Source organism: Mobula hypostoma, chromosome 1, assembly GCF_963921235.1.
Source record: "Mobula hypostoma chromosome 1, sMobHyp1.1, whole genome shotgun sequence".
Taxonomy (NCBI): Eukaryota; Metazoa; Chordata; class Chondrichthyes; order Myliobatiformes; family Myliobatidae; genus Mobula; species Mobula hypostoma.
In genome coordinates, this window is record NC_086097.1 from 247,234,472 (window position 1) to 247,254,270 (window position 19,799).

General features: G+C 43.9%; 1 protein-coding gene across 2 annotated transcripts in view; it reads right to left on the reverse strand.

Moving 5' to 3' along the window:
• Positions 1-19,799, reverse strand: part of pou6f2 (POU class 6 homeobox 2) — a 711,266-nt gene that overhangs the window by 45,263 nt on the left and 646,204 nt on the right. For both annotated transcript variants that reach the window (XM_063066795.1, XM_063066786.1), the window contains 2 exons: positions 16,880-17,089; positions 4,282-4,450 (listed from right to left, as the gene is read on the reverse strand). In XM_063066795.1, the coding sequence (XP_062922865.1) occupies positions 4,282-4,450; positions 16,880-17,089 (379 nt within the window). The remainder of the gene's footprint in view (positions 1-4,281; positions 4,451-16,879; positions 17,090-19,799) is intronic.

The following is a 19,799-nucleotide window of genomic DNA, read 5'->3' on the forward strand; positions in this document are numbered from 1 at the left end:
CAGGTCTCGTTGCACCTCCCCTTTTCCTAATCGGCCACCATTCAGATAATAATCTGTTTTCCTGTTTTTGCCACCAAAGTGGATAAGTGGATATGCAGCTGTGACAGTCTCCGGTTCATGCTTCCTTTTGGGCCTGCGTTGCCTATTGATGTCACACTGAGAGCTTTGATTGAGGACCAGTTTAGTTGGATTTTTCTCAACCATTCACGTCTGCAAAGTGCTGGCCTTCCACTTCCACATAAAGCTCTAACTGTTGTCTTTGGCCTCCATACATCACATTTACTTTCAGTTTGCCTTTGGGAGACTCTATTTTGCCTGTGAAAGTCACTGAGGTCTTCTCTAATGGTAAATGAGAAAACCATCAGTTGTGATCCATACGATTTTGTGATCTGCTTCAGTCGTACTTTGCAGTCCTAGCATGACAGTTCACCTTGGTCAGACTCTATGTTGTCCGATTCTGTTTTACATTCGGTAACTTTATGCATTTGCTTAGTTTTGTGTTTGGGACTTTTCATTTGGTTGTGTGCTTTTTGTTCACCTTGCCTGTTCTCTCTATATGACCTTGCCTATGACACTTTCTGCAGACTTTTTCTTTGAACCAACAGTCATTTGCATCCGGAGAGTATTTGCCACATTAATAACATTTTTGGCTTTTTGTACCATTCAGGGATATTTTGTACATTTCACGTTCTAACTTCCTGTTCTGTAGTTCTGCTGCATCCTTTGCTGCAGTCTCTAATGATATTGCAATGGTGAATGCCTGTTCTAAGGTTAGGTCTCGTTCAGTAATAGTCTCTTTAGAGTGCTTTGACTATGCATGCCACATACAAGCCTGTCCCTTAATCTATCAGAAAGTTCATCACTGAAGTCACAGTACTGGGAATTTTGTGCGTTTCTGCAATGTATTCAGAAAGGTTTTCATCTTTGACTGGTTCCTTTTGTAAAATCTAAATCTCTCAGCTATTACCATTGGTTTAGGGGTCAAGTGATTTTGTAAAATTGTAACAGTTCCATCGAATGTCTTACTTGCTGGGTTTCCAGGGGTTACTAAGTTGCATAAGAGACAGGCCCATTGAGCTAAAAAGTGCAGGGGCTTTCTTTTGTTCCTCCACGTTGCTCTTGTTACAATACAATTCAACCTTCTCGATATATGACTCCCAGCCTTCATTAGTGCTATCAAATTCAACAACTTTTCTGACTGAAGCCATTGCCACGTTATCTGCACTTTAAATTCAGCGCGTCTTTTACAGTTACTCACGCGTTCCTTTGTTAGCCTCCATGAGAGCTTTCTCGTGCTGCTTAACTCTTGCTGTTTCATCCTGTAGCTGTTGGTGTGGTTCGTGATATTTTCTGATATTCAGGTTCGTACTTGTTGCCAATTCGTTGCGCCTGTGCACAGCTACATCCCGATTAAATAAAAGCACGCACGCGGGGAGATGGCTTTAACTGGTTTATTCATATTGCAGCGAGAGAGAGAGAGAGAGACAGACAGAGACAGAGACAGAGACAGAAAACAATGTGCATGCAAAGGCGACAGTGCCTGCACAGCCAACAGATCAATATGTAGTGCTGGTTGTGGGGGGGGGGGTGGGGTGGTCATTGCTCCAAAAGAAATAGATCCATACATTACGGCACCCAACCTTTTTTATGTCATGGACCAATGCCATTTAGCAATGGGTTCATAGACCCCAGGTTGACAACTTTTGCATCGTGGGACAAGTCTAGAATCCGAGGCACAGACTCAGAATAGAAAGATGTCCCTTTAGAACAGAGATGAAGAGGAATCTCTTTAGTCAACGGGTGGGAATTCATTGCCACAGACGGCTGCGGTGACCAAGTGATTGGGTATATTTAAAGTGGAGGTTGATAGATACTGGGGGGGGGGGGATCAAAGGTTAAAGGGAGAAGGGGTTGAGAGGGAAAATACGTCAGCCATAATCAAATGGTGGAGCAGACTCAATGGGCTGGATACTCTAGCTTTGCTCCCTTGTCTGATTAGAATCTGTAGAGTTTCTAATTCTGATCCGTAAAAATCTTCTAAGTTTGACTCTCAATGAGAACTGGCTTGGTGAAGTGATGCAGAAGATTGTAACTCTGGAACAGCGAGCTTCTGGCCCCTGCTCTCGCTGTGGCAAGAGCAACCCGCCTCTCCCTCAGTGGAGAGTCTGAGACACCGAAGTGCGGTTTGTGAACTGTAGTTTGATGGACTCTGGGCCAATGCACTCTTTGGTGCATCTGCTGCTGCCTGCACGTGTGTGTGTGTGTGTGGGGGGTGGTGGAGGTGGGGGTCGGTGCTTCTACTGGTGTGGGTGGGGGTGGAGGGGGTCGATGCTTTTGCTGTTGCTTGTGCGAGGAAAGAGGAGCTTCAGGGCTTCAATGTTTCTATCATTCTATGGGGTTTCTTTGTTTTGTGGATGTCCATGAAAAGGATGAATTTCAGGTTGTACAGGTGTCCCCTGCTTTTCGAGTGTTCACTTTACGAAACCTCACTGTTACGAAAGACCTACATTAGTTCCCTGTTTTTGCTAACAGAAGGTGTTTTCACTGTTACAAAAAAAATCAGCGTGCGATAAAAAGCAGCGCGCGCCCCGAGCAGCTGCTCTCCCTCGGATTTGGAACGGCATTCTCGCCGGCATTGCTTAAACACGTGTCTGTGAGCAGCCGTTAGCAAGATGAGTTCTAAGGTGTCGGAAAAGCCTGGAAGAGCTCGTAAGGGTGTTACACTTAGCGTAAAACTAGACATAATTAAGCGTTTTGATCGTGGTGAACGAAGTAAGGACAACGTGAGTTTGGCTTGCGGAAGCTGACGAAGATGATGTTGAAGAGGTTTTCGCATCTCATGACCAAGAACTGATAGATGAAGAGCTGATGCAATTGGAAGAGGAAAGGATAACAATCGAAACCGAATGCAGTAGCAAACTGAACGTGAAGCAACTGCGTGAGATTTTCGCTGCAATGATAAAGTACGACTTTAATTTTGAAAGGGTACGTAGGTTTAGGGGATATTTGCAGGATGGTTTGAGTCCTTTCAAAGAACTGTATGATAGAAAAATGTGCGAGGCTCAGCAGTCAAGCAAGCCTTCCACATCAGCCACAGCAGACGACGAACCTCGACCTTTGACATCGAGGCGGGCAGTCATAGGAGAAGATGAGCTGCCTGCCCTAATGGAAACAGACGATGATGAGATGACACCCCGGTGTCCCACCACCCCCACCCCCACCCCCAGACCGCGGACAGATACCGATTCGCGGAGAACGCAGCGGTAGCCGGGAGGCACACAGCAAATCTTTAAGAAAAAAGCTGAAATAAACATGCTAAATAATTAGATGCCACCCGGCACGTAATTGTCGGCCCAGATCAGAGGCGACGCAATCGGCAATCGCCTCTGATCTGGGCCAATGTTTACGTGCTGGACGGCACCTAATTAATTAACATGTTTATTTCGGCTTTTTTCTTAAAGATGTGCTGTGTGCCTCCTGGCTACCGCTGTACCCCTGCATGCTTCGCGGATCGGTATCAGTTCGCTGCCCGGAGGGTGGGGACCACTGCACCATCCAAACTCCGATGACTCAGTCTAACACACCATCATCCGTGTGCTCTGCGCTGTCTTCCCGATTCCGTAAGTGATACTACATTGTACATACATTATTTCTACTTTATATCGGCTGTGTATTTTTACGAGTTATTTGGTATGATTTGGCAGCTTCATAGCTTAAAGTTTACTGGAGAGAGTGTTTTTGCCAACAGCGCTTGCGTGAGATTTTCTGCCAATAGCGCTCGCGCTTTGTTTTTGCCGACAACGCTTGCGTGAGATTTTCGCTACGGAGAACAGTGCAGCAATGATTGTGGAAAAGTATTTCTACTTTATATAGGCTGTGTATTTATCATATGATTCCTGCTTTTACTATATGTTACTGTTATTTTAGGTTTTATGTGTTATTTGGCATGATTTGGTAGGTTATTTTTGGGTCTGTGAGCGCTCACAAAATTTTCCCATATGAATAAATGGTAATTGCTTCTTCACTTTACGACATTCCAGCTTACGAACTGTTTCATAGGAACGCTCTACCTTCGGATGGCGGGGGAAACCTGTGTACAGTATCCGTTCTCTGATATTGAATGTACTTTGAAACTTTGAACTGAGCTGGCCTTGACAGAACTCGAGAAAGAAACTACAGACCAAAGATTCTGTGCCAGATGCATTTTTAAACCCATCAGAGTGCTTGTCTGAGAACAAAGGAGGTGGGCGGAAAACATTGCGGAGAGAAGCCCCTACTTACTGCTGACTAACTGTCCGACACTCAGAGCTGAAGATGAACAGGACGAAGAGGAGGAAGAGCAGGCCTGACGCACCGGGCTTTGTGCGAGGGAGGACTGCCCATGTGCCATGTGCAGAAGGTTAGCCTGCGACACTGCGTGGCCTACCTGCGGGTGCTGTGGCTGCGGTGGCTGCGGGGAAAGAGAACACACAAACATACGGCCAAAGGTTAGAATACACTCACTTGTTCAGAAAAGCAATTATCAGTTCTCACACGTTTTCACATAAACCAGATCTAATGCTTCAAAGAATAGAATCATAGAGCACAACAGCACAGAAACAGGCCCTTCAGTCCATCTAGTCCAAGCTGAACTGTTAGTCGGCCTGCACCCAGACCATAGATCTCCATACCCCTCCCAACCATACTCCTATCCAAATGTTTCTTAAATGTTGAAATTGAACCACTTCCACCACATTCTGAGAGAACTTTCCCTTAAACATTTCACTTTTCACCCTTAACCCATGACCTCTTATTCTAGTCTCACCCATCCTCAGTGGATGCAAACCTTCCTGCATTTACCCTCTCCATGCCCCTCATAATTTTGTACACCTCCATCAAACCTCCCTTTTGGCTACACATTTAAACAATATTTTCGAAACAGGATGTGAATTCGGAAATCAGAGGTGCAAAGCCCTTGTGCAGGATTCCCTACAGGTTAACTTGAGGTTGTGTTGGTGGCAGGGAATGTTAGCATTCTTTTCAGGAGGACTAGAATATGTGATGCCGAGGTTTTATAAGGCATTAGTCAGACCACAATTGAAGAGCTCCCACTATCTATTAAATGCTCCTAATGGCATGCATCTTAAATAGTCTCTACCAAGGATCATTGGAGACCCCAGTCACCCCAACCACAAACTGTTCCAGCTGCTAACATCTGGGAAACGGTACCGCAGCATAAAAGCCAGGACCAACAGGCTCCGGGACAGCTTCTTCCACCAGGCCATCAGACTGCTTAATTCATGCTGACGCAACTGTATTTCTATGTTATATTGACTATCCTGTTGTACATAATATTTATTATAAATGACTATAATTGCACATTTGAATGGAGACGTAACGTGAAAATTGTTACTCCTCGTGTATATGAAGGATGTAAGGATAAAGTCAATTTAATTCAATTCAGCCAAGTCCAGCTCCTGGCCTTCACATGTGGCTCAGCTATTGTGCCTGGTGGAACTGTTCCTACGGGCAGGAGGAAGGGAAAGGGCGAATTACGGGCACCTTAAAATCAGTCGCTTTGGGCAGAGGGGGGTTTGTCAGCAGTGGTTGGCAGCTTACCTAGGAGAAGTAAGACTCTGATCGCAAACCTCCGCTACCTTGTGGTTGTACCCACTCATGCAGGAAACTTCAGGAGTAACCCCAAGAAGAAATCCGGAGCTGGAGTCCCTAAGGCAGTCCTGCGTTGAGTTCAACGCTGACTGGCAACTCCTGCGATGCTGCTGGTACCGAGCTGTATCGGTCTCTGTTGTTCCTTTGGATTCATCAGCTGTGCGGAGAGGGAGAGTCTACTACACGGGCAACAGCTTGCTCTCCATATTCTACTCTCCTGGTTTACCTACTGGCTGGCATATCGATACAGTTGGGATTTTTGACCTTGACCAATGAAGGCCTCAACTTAGAAAGGATGAGCTGGCACTGGCGAGGGTCCAGAGGCTCACAAAAGTGATCCAGGAATGAAATGGTTAGTGTATGAGGAGCGTTTGATGGCCCTGGAGTTTAGAAAAATGAGGGAGGTATCTCTTTGAAACCTATGGAATGTTGAAGACATAGATAGATTGAATAGCAGAGTAGGCTCGATGGACAATGGATTGATTATGCTCCCTTTGCCCTATGGTTTTAAGGTCTAAATGTCAAACGAGGGTGCCAATGAAGTAAAAGATCCCGTGGCAACAGTTAAAAAAGTGCAGACAATTCTCCCAATATTTTTCTTCCACTAACACCACCAACAAAAACATGTCATAAACACTTGAAAGGAGGGGCACCAGACAGAGGGTATAGGCAGGCGAGGCAAGAGAAGGGGCCAGAAGGGAGCCAGGGTGGGGAATGGAAAAGGAGCGAAGGGGAGGGGGTGAAATTACTGGAAGCTGGAAAAATTCAGTGTTGATACCCTCAGGTTGGAGGCCACCAAGATGGAATTAAGATGTTGCGCTCCTCCTGCCTCAGACTGGCCTCACCATGGAAGTAGAGGAAGCCATGGACTGACATGTCGGAATAGAAATGGGGACTGGAATTAAAAATGTAGACCACTGGGAAATCTATGGAGTGCAATGAACAGTTGATATTTCAGGCCGAGACCCTTCATCAGGACTCTTGGCCAGAAACGTTCAAGTTGAAGTTGATGTTGACCGTACACTTCCCTCCACAGATGCTGCCTGACCTGCTGAACTCCTCCAGGGTTTTGTGTGTGTTGTTCAAGATTTCTGGCATCTGCAGAACCTCTTGTGTCCAGGGTGACAATGAACTGTAATTAACTTGGCTCCATGTTAATGGTATTAGTAATGATCTGGGAAGTGTGGATTGGGACAGGTGTTTTCTGGCAGTAGTGTACTTGGTAAGTGGGAGGCCTTCAAAAGCAAGATTTTGAGAGTACATACAGTAGCTTGTATATGCCTGAAGAATAAAACGTAAAGATAACAAGTGTAGGGGATGCTGGTTTTCAAGAGATATTGAAGCCCTGGTTAAGAGAAAAAAAGAGGTGCATAGCAGGTAGGAACAAATGAGGTGTTTATGGGGTATAAGAAATGCAAGGAAACACTTAAGAAAGAAATCAAGAGAGCTAAAAGAAGGCATGAAGTTGCTCTAGCAGACAAAGTGAAGGAGAATCCTAAGGGGTTCAACAGATTTGTTAAGAGCAAAAGGATTTCTAGATTTACTAGAATGTTACCTGGGTTTCATCTCCTAAGTTACAGAGAAAGGTTGAACAAGTTGGATCTTTATTCTTTGGCGCGTAGAAGGTTGAGGGGGGACTTGATAGAGGAATGTAAAATTATGAGGGGGATTGATAGAGTTGACGTGGATAGACTTTTTCCATTGAGAGTGGGGGAGATTCAAACAAGAGGACCTGAGTTGAGAGTTAAAGGGTAAAAGTTTAGGAGTAACATGAGGGGGAACTTCTTTACTCAGAGAGTGGTAGCTGTATGGAATGAGCTTCTAGCAGAAGTGGTTGAGGCAGGTTCGATGTTGTCGTTTAAAGTAAATTGGATAGATATATGGACAGGAAGGGAATGGAGGGTTATGGGCCGAGTGCAGGTCGGTGGGACTAGGTGAGAGTAAGAGTTCGGCACGGACTAGAAGGACCGAGATGGCCTGTTTCCGTGCTGTAATTGTTATATGGTTATATGGTTTATATGATTGCAGGAGATAAAATTGGTCCTCTGGAAGACTAGAATGGTAATCTGTGTGTGGAGCCAAGGCAGATGGGGGAGATCTTAAATTATTTTTTTGCATCTGTATTTACTCAGAATGTGGACGCAGAATCTATTGAAGTGAAGCAAAGTGGCATCGACTTCATGGACCCTGTACAGATTACAGAAGAGGAGATGTTTGCTATCTTGAGGCAAATCAAGGTGGATAAATCCCCAGGACCTGACAAGGTGTTCACTCAGACCCCACGGGAGGCCTTCATGGACCCTGTACAGATTACAGAAGAGGAGATGTTTGCTATCTTGAGGCAAATCAGGGTGGATAAATCCCCAGGACCTGATAAGGTGCTCCCTCAGACCCCACGGGAGGCAAGTGCATAACTTGCCAGGGCCCGAGCAGTGATATTTAAAACACCCTTAGCGACAGGGGAGGATTGAAGTGTAGGCAATATTGTTCTGCTGTTTCAAAAAGGCACTAAACAGACACCAGGAAATTATCAGCTGGTGAGTCAGTTGTGGGAAAGTTATTGGAAGATATTCTAAGGGACTGGATATATAAGTATTTGGATAGACATGGACTGATTAAGGATAGTCAGTGTGGCTTTGTGCATGGCTGGTCATGTCTAACCAATCTTATAGAGTTTTTTGAGAAAGTTACTAGGAAAGTGGATGAAGGCAAGGCAGTGGATGTTGTCTACATGGACTTTAGCAAGGCATTTGACAAGGTCTCACATGGGAAGTTGGTCAGAAAGGTTCAGTCGCTCGGCATTCAGGATGAGGTAGCAAATTGGATTAGACATTGGCTTTGTGGGAGAAGCCAGAGAGCAATAATAGATGGTTGCCTCTCTGACTGGAGGCTTGTGACTAGTGGAGTGCCGCAGGGATCGGTGCTGGGTCCTTTGTTGTTTGTCATCAATATCAATGATCCAGATGATAGTGTGGTTAACTGGATCAGCAAATTTGCAATGACACAACCAGATTAGGGGTGCAGTAGACAGCGAGGAATTCTACCATGGCTTGCAGAGGGATCTGCATCAGCTGGGAAAATGGGCTGAAAAATGACAGATGGAATTTAATGCTGACAAGTGTGAGGTTTTGCACTTTGGTCGGCCCAACCAGGGTAGGTCTTACACAGTGAACAGTAGGGCACTGGGGAGTGTGGTAGAACAAAAGAATCTGGGAGGTCCAGAATTCGTTGAAAGAGGCGTCACAGGTAGATAGTGTCATAAAGAAGGCTTTTGGCACATTGGCCTTCATTAATCAAAGTATTAAGTACAGGAGATGGGATGTTATGTTGAAGTTGTATAAGACATTGATGAGGCCCAATTTAGAGTATTATGTGTAGTTTTGGTCACCTACAGAAAAGGTGTAAATACGGTTGGAAGAATACAGAAAAATGTACAAGGATGTTCCCGGGTCTGGGGGACCTGAGTTATAAGGAAAAACTGAATAGGTTAAGACCTTATTCCTTGGAATATAGATAACTGAGGGGAGATAGAGGTATACAAAGTTATGAGTGGTATAGATACAGTAAATACAAGCAGGCTTTTTCTACTGAGGTTGGGTGGAACAACAACCAGAGGTCATAGGTTAAGGGTGAAAGGTGAAAAGTTTAAGGGGAACATGAGGGGAAACCTCTTCATTCAGAGGGTGCTGAGATTGTTGTGAAATGTCGAGGAATTTGTTGTTTTGAGGCAAGAGTACAGTGCGATACATTATAATTTACAGTAAGAAATACAAAAAATAAGCCAACATCATCATCATTTTGTGCCATGTCATATGACGTAGATGATCATGGTGATTATGATTGTCCTTGGCAAATTTTTCTGCAGAGGTGACTTGCCATTGCCAGCGTCTTTACAAGATGGGTGACCCCCAATCATTATCAATACTCCTCAGAGATTGTCTGCCTGGCATCAGTGGTCGCATAACCAGGACTTGTGATCTGCACCAGCTGCTCATACGACCATCCACCACCTGCTCCCGTGGCTCTATGTGACCCTGATCGAAGGGACTAAGCAGGTGCTACACCTTGTCCAAGGGTGACCTGCAGGCCAGCGGAAGGAAGAAGCACCTTACACCTCCTTTGGTAGAGACGTATTTCCACCCCACCACCCAAAAGAAAGGTAAGTAGTGCAAAAGGAGTGGATAACCTGATATCGTACATTATGTGCTCCCTGAGGGGCACTTTGACCCTTCCTTCCTTCTGGCATTAGATACTCAGTTCATTGGACAAAGGTTGCAGACTCAAGCCAAAAATTAAGAGGGCATGGAATTTACATCCTTCCCTGCTTGTTCAGTCTGCCTTTCCAATGAATGAGGTTCAATCTGCCTTTCTTCTGCATGAACCCACTCTCTCCTGCCATTCTCCCGTCACTCCCAAAGTTCAAAGTTCAAATATTCTCCCTTCACTCCCAAAGTTCAAAGTTCAGAGTATCTAAGTATGTATATGTCACAATATACAACCCTGACATTCATTTTCTTGTGGGCATACACAGTAAACACAAGTAACACAATAGAATCAATGAAAGACCGTACCTAACAGGCCGGGCAAACAACCAATGTGGAAGAAAAACACAACGATCTGTGCAATTACAAAAGAGAATGAATAAATAATTAAACAAATGAATGAATGAATAAATAAGTATCAGTAACATGAGATGAAGACCCTTGAAAGTGAGTCCACAGGTTGGGAGAACAGTTCAGAGATGTGGCAAGTAAAGTTCAGTGAAGTTATTCCCTCTGGTTTAAGAGCCTGATGGTTGAGAGGTAATAACTTTTCCTGAAACTGGTAGCGAGGGTCCTGAGGCTAGTGCAGTGAATGTGATCTATATGGATTTTAGTAAGGCATTTGACAAGGTTCCACAGCGTAGGCTTATTCAGAAAGTCAGAAGGCATGGGATCCAGGGAAGTTTGGCCAGGTGGATTCAGAATTGGCTTGCCTGCAGAAGGCAGAGGGTTGTGGTGGAGGGAGTACATTCAGATTGGAGGATTGTGACTAGTGGTGTCCCACAAGGATCTGTTCCGGGACCTCTACTTTTCATGATTTTTATTAATGACCTGGATGTGGAGGTAGAAGGGTGGGTTGGCAAGTTTGCAGATGACACAAAGGTTGGTGGTGTTGCAGATAGTGTAGAGGATTGTCGAAGATTGCAGAGAGACATTGACAGGATGTAGAAGTGGGCTGAGAAGTGGCAGATGGAGTTCAACCTGGAGAAGTGTGAGGTGGTACACTTTGAAAGGACAAACTCCGAGGCAGAGTACAAAGTAAATGGCAGGATACTTGGTAGTGTGGAGCAGCAGAGGGATCTGGGGGTATATGTCCACAGATCCCTGAAAGTTGCCTCACAGGTAGATAGGGTAGTTAAGAAAGCTTATGGGGTGTTAGCTTTCATAAGTCAAGGGGTAGAGTTTAAGAGTCGCAATGTAATGATGCAGCTCTGTAAAACTCTGGTTAGGCCACACTTGGAGTACTGTGTCCAGTTCTGGTCGCCTCACTATAGGAAGGATGTGGAAGCATTGGAAAGGGATAGAGGAGATTTACCAGGATGCTGCCTGGTTTAGAGAGTGTGCATTATGATCAGAGATTAAGGGAGCTAGGGCTTTACTCTTTGGACAGAAGGAGGATGAGAGGAGACATGATAGAGGTGTACAAGATAATAAGAGGAATAGATAGAGTGGATAGCCAGCGCCTCTTCCCCAGGGCACCACTGCTCAATACAAGAGGACATGGCTTTAAGGTAAGGGGTGGGAAGTTCAAGGGGGATATTAGAGGAAGGTTTTTTACTCAGAGAGTGATTGGTGCGTGGAATGCACTGCCTGAGTCAGTGGTGGAGGCAGATATACTAGTGAAGTTTAGAGACTACTGGACAGGTATATGGAGGAATTTAAAGTGGGGGGTTATATGGGAGGCAGGGTTTGAGGGTCGGCACAACATTGTGGGCCGAAGGGCCTGTAATGTGCTGTACTGTAATGTGCTGTACTGCGTCATACTAGAGTGGTGGGTGAATGTTGCCAAAATGGTGGTAGAGGCAGATACCTTAGGGACATTTAAGGGACTCTGACAGGCACATGGATGAAAGTAAAATGGAGGGAAAAGTTTGATTGATTCTAGAGTAGGTTAAAAGACTGAGACAACCTTCTGGGCCAAAAGCACCCACCACTCTCTGTGTAAAGAGCTTAACTCTGACATCCCACTTATACTTTCCCCCATAGCCTTAAAATCATACCCCTCTCATATTAACCATTTTTGCCCTGAGAAAAGTCCTTGCCCGAACTGTGCTGCAATTTCCTATGCTCTGTGTTGTATATTCTTTGGTCCAGACAGCCAGCTCTCTGCTTGGGATTTCTCTTCCCAGAGATGCAGACTGACCTGCTGGGCATTTCCAGCATCTTCTGCTCTGTTTTAGAACATAAGGGCAGTAGTGTGGAGATACGTCTCTACCAAAGGAGTGTAAGGCGCTTCTTCCCTCTGCTAGCCTGCAGGTCACCCTTGGGCAAGGTGTAGACCCCCCGATCAGGGTCACGTGAAGCCATGGAAGCAGGTGGTGAATGATCGTATGAGCAGCTGGTGCTTATCACAAATCCTGGTTATGTGACCACTGACACCGGTTAGACTATCTCTGAAGAGTATTGATAATGGCTGGGATCACCCGTCTTGTAAAGACACTGCCCAGAAGAAGGCAATGGCAAACCACTTCTGTAGAAAAATTTGCCAAGAACTATCATGGTTATGAAAAGAGCAAGATTGCCTGTGTCATTTGGCGTGGCAGATAACTTTGGGAAAAGGACTGTGACTGTTCACCTTATTCATGTCCCTCATGATGTTTCAAACTTCTAAAAGGTCAGCCCTCAGAATCCTCCAACCCCAGGGAAAACAGTCCTAGCCTACCTGTGTAACTCAAATCTTCCTGTCCCACCATCTTTTCTTTTCTGTACTCTCTTTGGCTTAATCCTATCGTACGGTGACCAGAAATACACACAATATTCCAGCTGTGGTCTCAGCAATATCAGCAACATGACGTCCCAGACTTATTCTCAATGCAACCTCTGTCATCACTTTGTCCGCTTGTGTCACCTGACTGTACATAGATATACAACCAAATGAAGCAATGTTTCTGTGGACCACGGTGCACCCACAAAACAGATATCACACACAGCACATACACCAAAACATTGCCACAAATAAGTTAATAAAATATAATTAAAGTGAAGGTAGTGAGCAGCGCAGTAAACTGCACAGTAAATTTAAGCTAATTTAGCAGGGGGATGGGAAACTGAGGGAGAGGACTGAGGATGGGGTGGTCGGTATACAAGCAGAGGCAGTGTGTGGTGAGACTGTCAGGAAGGACAGGCAGGTGATAGGGATGAGCTGCCGTCAGTGGGATGAGTTGCAGTGCAACGGGGGACTGCAGGGGTGGCAAACACAGACTGAAGGTGTTATATTTGAATGCACACAGCATATGGAATTAGGTGGATTATCTTGTAGTGCAGTTGGAGGTTGGCAGCTGTGACATTGTGGGCATCACTGAGTCTTGGCTGAAAGAAGATTATCGTTGGGAGTTTAACATCCAAAGATACACATTGTATTGAAAGGACAGGCAGGTAGGCAGATGAGGTAGCATGGCTCTGTTGGGAAAAAAAATGAAATCAAATCCTTAGAAAGAGGTGACATAGGAACAGAAGATGTGGAATTGTTGTGGGAAGATTTAAGGAACTGCAAGGGTATGAAGACCCTGATAGGAATTATATAATTATATATAGGCATCCGAAAAGAGGCCAGGATTTGGGTTACAAATTACCAAGGGAGGTAGAAAATGCATTCCAAAAGGGAAATGTTATTATTGTCATAGGGGATTTCAATATGCAGGTGGATTGTGAAAATCAGGTTGGTGCTGGATCCCTAAAGAGGGAAATTGTAGAATGCCTACAAGATGGCTTTTTAGAGTAGCTTATGGTTGAGCCCATCAGTTATTTTTGATTGGGTTGGATTTATAATGGACCGGATTTGTTTAGGGAGCTTAAGGTAAAGGAACCCTTAGGAGACAGTGATGATAAAATGATAGAATTCTCCCTGCAATTTGAGACGGAGAAGCTAATGTCAGATGCATCGTTATTACTGTGGAGTAAAGTGAATGTCAGATTACAGAGACGTGAGAGAGGTGCTGGTCAAAATTGATTGGAAGGGGACTCTAGCAGCAATGACAGCAGAATGGCAATGGCTGGAGTTTCTGGGAGCAATTTGGAAGGCGCAGGATAGACACATCCCAAAGAAGAAGAAGAAGTATTCTAAACGCAGGATGAAACAATTGTGGCTGACAAGAGAAGTCAAAGCCAACATAAAAGCAAAAGAGAGGGCATATAATAGAGCAAAAACTAGTCAGGTTAGAGGATTGGGAAACTCTTTAATTTTTAAAAATCTGTTTATTTATGTATTTATTTATTTATTGCTCAGCATAATAAAACTTTCAATTTCGAGATACATTTACATTTCTTCCCCTCACAGATATCAGCTATCAGAACACTTCCATCAAAATATAGACATCACCACAACATCCTATACAGAAGCCCTTATTAGTATAGCAGACAGGTTTACATCTACATACTGCGGAAAAGGTTGCCATGTTTTATGAAAACTATTTGTTTTTGAGTATACCATACATCAAAAAGTCCAAAGGAATGTATTCCATGATTAATTTACGCCAACCAAAAAGTCCAGGGGCCTTATCGGATATCCAACAAAGTAAAATGTTCTTCCTCACACAAAAAGTCAGGATGTTAAAAAGTTTTTTCTGATGTGCATTAATAATATGACTGCTGGGTAAGCCTAAGAGAAAAGACACTGGGTCCAGTTCAAGCTCCATCTTCAGAATCTTTTCCATTTCACCCAAAATAACACCCCAGTATGCCTGAAGTTTGGGACAAGTCCAAAAACAGTAGGTGAAAGTTCCAGTATTTACTTTACATTTGGAACACATTGGAGAAACCCCCATCTTAAATTTCAAGAGATGATCTGGAGTCAGATGGGCTCTATGAAGAATTTTGAGTTGCAATGCTTTAGTTCTATTACAAATTGAAATTTTCTTAGCACTATCACAGATGTCTTCCCATGTTTCAGCTGTAATTTCTACTCCCAGCCCTCCCTCCCAGATCCTTCCCAGCTGCTCTGCCTCTCCACAAGAACATTCCCTCAGGATGCTGTAAAAAGTACTAATGGAGACTTCACCCTTAGAACAAAACACCCTGTTTTCTATATCAGAACTATAGAAATCAGTTAACAATGATGCTTTTTTCTGTAAAAAAAACAAAAGGCAACTAAAAAGCCAAAAGGAATAAAAAGATGAAATTTGAAGGTAAGCTAGCTAATGATATCAAAGAAGGTACCAATATTTTTTTCAGATATATGAAGAGTTAAATAGAGGTGAGAGTAGATATTGGACTGCTGGAAAATGATGCTGGAGAGGTAGTAATGGGGGACAGGGAAATGGCAGGTGAACTGAAGTCTTCACTGTGGAAGACACCAGTAGTGTGGTGGAAGTTCAAGAGTGTCAGGGGCAGAAGTGAGTGGAGTTGCTTTTACTCAGAAGAAGGTGCTTTATGAAGCTGAAAGGTCTGTAGATGGGTCACCTGGACCAGATGGACTATACCTGAGGGTTCTGAAAGAGTAGCTAGAGAGATTGTGAAGGTATTAGTAATGATCCTTCAAGAATCACAGGATTTTGGCATGGTTCCTGAGGACTGGAAAATTGCAAATGTCAATTCACTGTTCAAGAAGGGAGGGAGGGAGGCAGAAGAAAGGAAATTATAGGCCACTTAGCCTGACCTCAGTGGCTGGGAAGACGTTGGAGTCCATTGTTAAGGATGAGGTTTTGGGGTACTTAGAGGCACATGCTAAAATCAGCCAAAATCAGCATGGTTCCCTCAAAGGAAAACCTTTCCAGACAAATCTGTTGGAGTTTTTTGAGAAAATAACAAGCAGGATGGACAAAGGAGAGTCAGTAGATGTTGTTTACTTGGATTTTCAAAAGGCCTTTGACAAGGTGCCATATATGAGGCTGCATAACAAGCTACGAGCCCGTGGTATTACAGGAAAGATTCTAGGATAGATTTTTCTCCCCATTTAGAAAATAGTCAATGCCTTAAGGGAAATAGGTCGAAAAATAGATAGGAAACAGGGGATGCTTGTGCGGATCAATGAAGCCTTTGAGTAAATGCGTCCACTTCAAAAAACACTTGTGAGACTTTAATGACATTTGTGACCTATACATCACATTTCCTGCTCCTAGAGTCGTATTGTTTGTTCTGAGACACCTGCTTTCACCCCCAGGTTAGTGGCGTTATTAGTTTTGCTAGTAGGGTTTTTATTTAGAGGTTATTATGGTTAGCTTGGTTTCCATGGATGTCCAGTTATAAAACGGAGCACTAGCTTGCATAGTATCTAGGATATCTTCAGGGAGAAATGCCTCAAAAAGGCGGATTCCATCGTTGAGGACCCCCATAACGCAGGACTTCTCATTGCTACCATCAGGAAGAAGGTACAGAAGCCTGAATCAATGATTCAGGAACAGCTTCTTCCCCTCTGCCACCTGATTTCTGAATGGACATTGAACCCATAAACACTACCTCACCACTTTTTTATTTCTAATTTTGCACTACTTGTTTAATTTCTCTCGCTCTCTCTGTATATATATATATACTGTAATTCAGTTTATTTCTTTATTATTATGTATTGCAAGGTACTGCAAGGTCAACAAATTTTATGACATATGCTGGTGATACTAACCCTAATTCTGATTCTGATTCTGAGCAGTTCCACAATGGGGTATCCCTCAATTCCATGAGCTAATTCATCAGCTTTTTTAAAAATTAAATGATAAACAGGAGAGATTCTGCAGATAAATCCAGAGTAACACACACAAAATGCAGGAGGATTTCAGCAAGTCAGGCAGCATCTATGGACAGAAATAAAGAGTCACAGTTTCTGGCTGAGACCTGCCGTGTTCCTGAATTCTTTTGATCCCACTTCTTCTGGCATTTGTGTGTGTTACAATGAAGGTACAATTTTTAACCTGCCCTCTATTTTTTTAAAATTTTTAATCTGTACCTTAACCCTTGCCTCCTTCCACTTTTTTCTCCTTGGGTATCGCTCCTGGCAAGGTAAATGAACACTGACGGAATAGGAAGAGGTAAATATTTACCTGCTGGCCTGGCTTGATGGGTGACAGTGTAATTCCTTGTGTGTTGATTACTGGCAGGATCTGATTTCCAATCACCGTGGCAATGATCTGACCTTGGGCATTAGTCAGAAGCTGAGGGGTAATTGGTTGCACTTGGATGCCTTGAGTCCCACCTGCATTTTGATTGGATGGCACTGTAGGGTTCGACATTAAAGGGATTGTCCCAATTATCTACAATGAGAGAAAAAAAGAATATATTGAAAAACATCAGCAAGGAATTCAATGTGATTTTCTCCACTAGGCTTCCTGTTGAAATATTTAACAGTATTGAGTACACTGAACAATATGTTATAAATTCAGTTGCCACTGTCTTAGCTAACTCTTGTTTCTAATAAAGTGGCCACTGAGAGCATGTTCATGGTCTTCTGCTGCTGTAGCCCATCCACTTCAAGGTTCCGTGTGCTGTGTGATCAGAGATGCTCTTCTGCACACCACTGCTGTACAAAGTTCAAAGTAATTTTATTATCAAAGTGCATACACAACCCTGAGATTAATTTTTTATGTGGTTATTTGAGTTACTGTCACCTTCTTGTCAACCTGAACCAGTCTGGCCATTCCCTTCTGACCTTTCTCAGTAACAAGGCAGAACTGCTGCTCACTGGATGGTTTTTGACTTTCACTCCATTCTCTGTAAACTCTAGAGACAGCTGTGCGTGAAAATAGGGTAAATGACGACGGGCTTTTCCACTGTGGTTGGGTGAGACGAAGGTTAAGACCATAAGACACAGGAGCAGAATTAGGCCATTTGGCCCATCGAGTCTGCTCCACCATCTCATCATGGCCGATCCATTTCCTCTTTCAGCCCCAACCTTTCGCCTACCCCCATATCCCTTCATGCCCTGATCAATCAAAGATGTCTGCCTTAAATAAACATAAAGACTTGGCCTCAACAGCTGCCTGTGGCAATGAATTTCATAGATTCACTACTCTCTGGCTAAAGAAACTCCTCCTCATCTCTGTTCTAAAAGGGCACCCCTCTATTCTGAGGCTGTGTCCTCTGGTCTTAGACACTCCCACCATAAGAAACATCCTCTCAACATCTACTCTAGGCCTTTCACTATTTAATAGGTTTCAATGAGGTCACCCCTCATTCTTCTGAATGATATCGAATATGGGCCCAGAGCCATTAAACCCTTTTCATATGACAAGCCGTTTAATCCTGGATTAATTAAGGGTGGAAGGTGAACTGTCTAAGAGGAACATGAGATGGAACTGCTTCACAGACAGGGTGGTGAGAGTGTGGAATGAGCTGCCAGCACAAGTGGTGAATACGGGTTTGATTTCAACATTTAAGGGACATTAAATAGATGGAAGAGGAATGGAGGGTGATGGTCTGGGTGCAGTACCATGGGAGGAGGCAGAGTTATTAATGGAATTTCCTGTATGTTAGTGAATAGGGCTTACAGGCCTATGTGTGAATTTCCTCAGTAAGATGGCTGTGGAGTCTAGGTCATTGGGTATATTCAATGTGGAAGTTAATAAGTTCTTAATTAATAAGGGTGTTGAAGGTTATGAGGAGAAGGCAGGACAATGGGGTTGACGGATAATAAATCAGCTACGATAGAACACAGAACATAGAACATAGAATAGTACAGCACAGTACAGGCCCTTCGGCCCACAATGTTGTGCCGACTCTCAAACCCTGCCTCCCATATAAGCCCCCACCTTAAGTTCCTCCATATACCTGTCCAGTAGTCTCTTAAACTTCACTAGTGTATCTGCCTCCACCACTGACTCAGGGAGTGCATTCCACGCACCAACCACTCTCTGAGTAAAAAACCTTCCTCTAATATCCCCCTTGAACTTCCCACCCCTTACTTTAAAGCCATGCCCTCTTGTATTGAGCAGTGGTGCCCTGGGGAAGAGGTGCTGGCTATCCACTCTATCTATTCCCCTTAATATCATGTATACCTCTATCATGTCTCCTCTCATCATCCTTCTCTCCAAAGAGTAAAGCCCTAGCTCCCTTAATCTCTGATCATAATGCATACTCTCTAAACCAGGCAGCATCCTGGTAAATCTCCTCTATCCCTTTCCAATGCTTCCACATCTTTCCTACAGTGAGGTGACTAGAACTGGACACAGTACTCCAAGTGTGGCTTAACCAGAGTTTTATAGAGCTGCATCATTACATCGCGACTCTTAAACTCTATCCTTTGACTTATGAAAGCTAACACCCCATAAGCTTTCTTAACTACCCTATCCACCTGTGAGGCAACTTTCAAGGATCTGTGGACATGTACCCCGAGATCCCTCTGCTCCTCCACACTACCAAGTATCCTGCCATTTACTTTGTACTCTGCCTTGGAGCTTGTCTTGCTGGATGGCATGCCGGAACAGATTTGATGGACTGAATGGCCTAATTCTGCTCCTTTGTCCTAAGTCTTTAGATGCACACAACTCCGGACTAAAAATAAAGAGATTAGCTTTATTTCTCATGAGTACATCAAAACATAGAGTGAAACGCATTACTTCCATCCACAACCATCAGATTTCAAGGATGTTGCCGCTTCTGGAGGACCCGAGTTATAAGGAAAGATTGAATATGTCCGGGCTTTATTCCTTGGAATGTAGAAGGTTGGGAGGCATACAAAATTATGAGGGGTATAGATCAGATAAATGCAACCGGCTTTTTCCACTGAGGTTGTGTGGGACTACAACTTGAAGTCATGGGTTAATGGTGAAAGGTGAAAAGTTTAAGGGGAACACGAGTGGAAACTTCTTCACTCAGAGGGTGGTGAGAGTGTGGAACGAGCTGCCAGCACAAGTGGTGCATGCGAGCTTGATTTCAACATTTAAGTGAAGTTCAGATAGGTACATGGATGGTAGAGGCATGGAGGGCGATGGTCCCAGTGCAGGTTGATGGGGGTAGGCAGTTTAA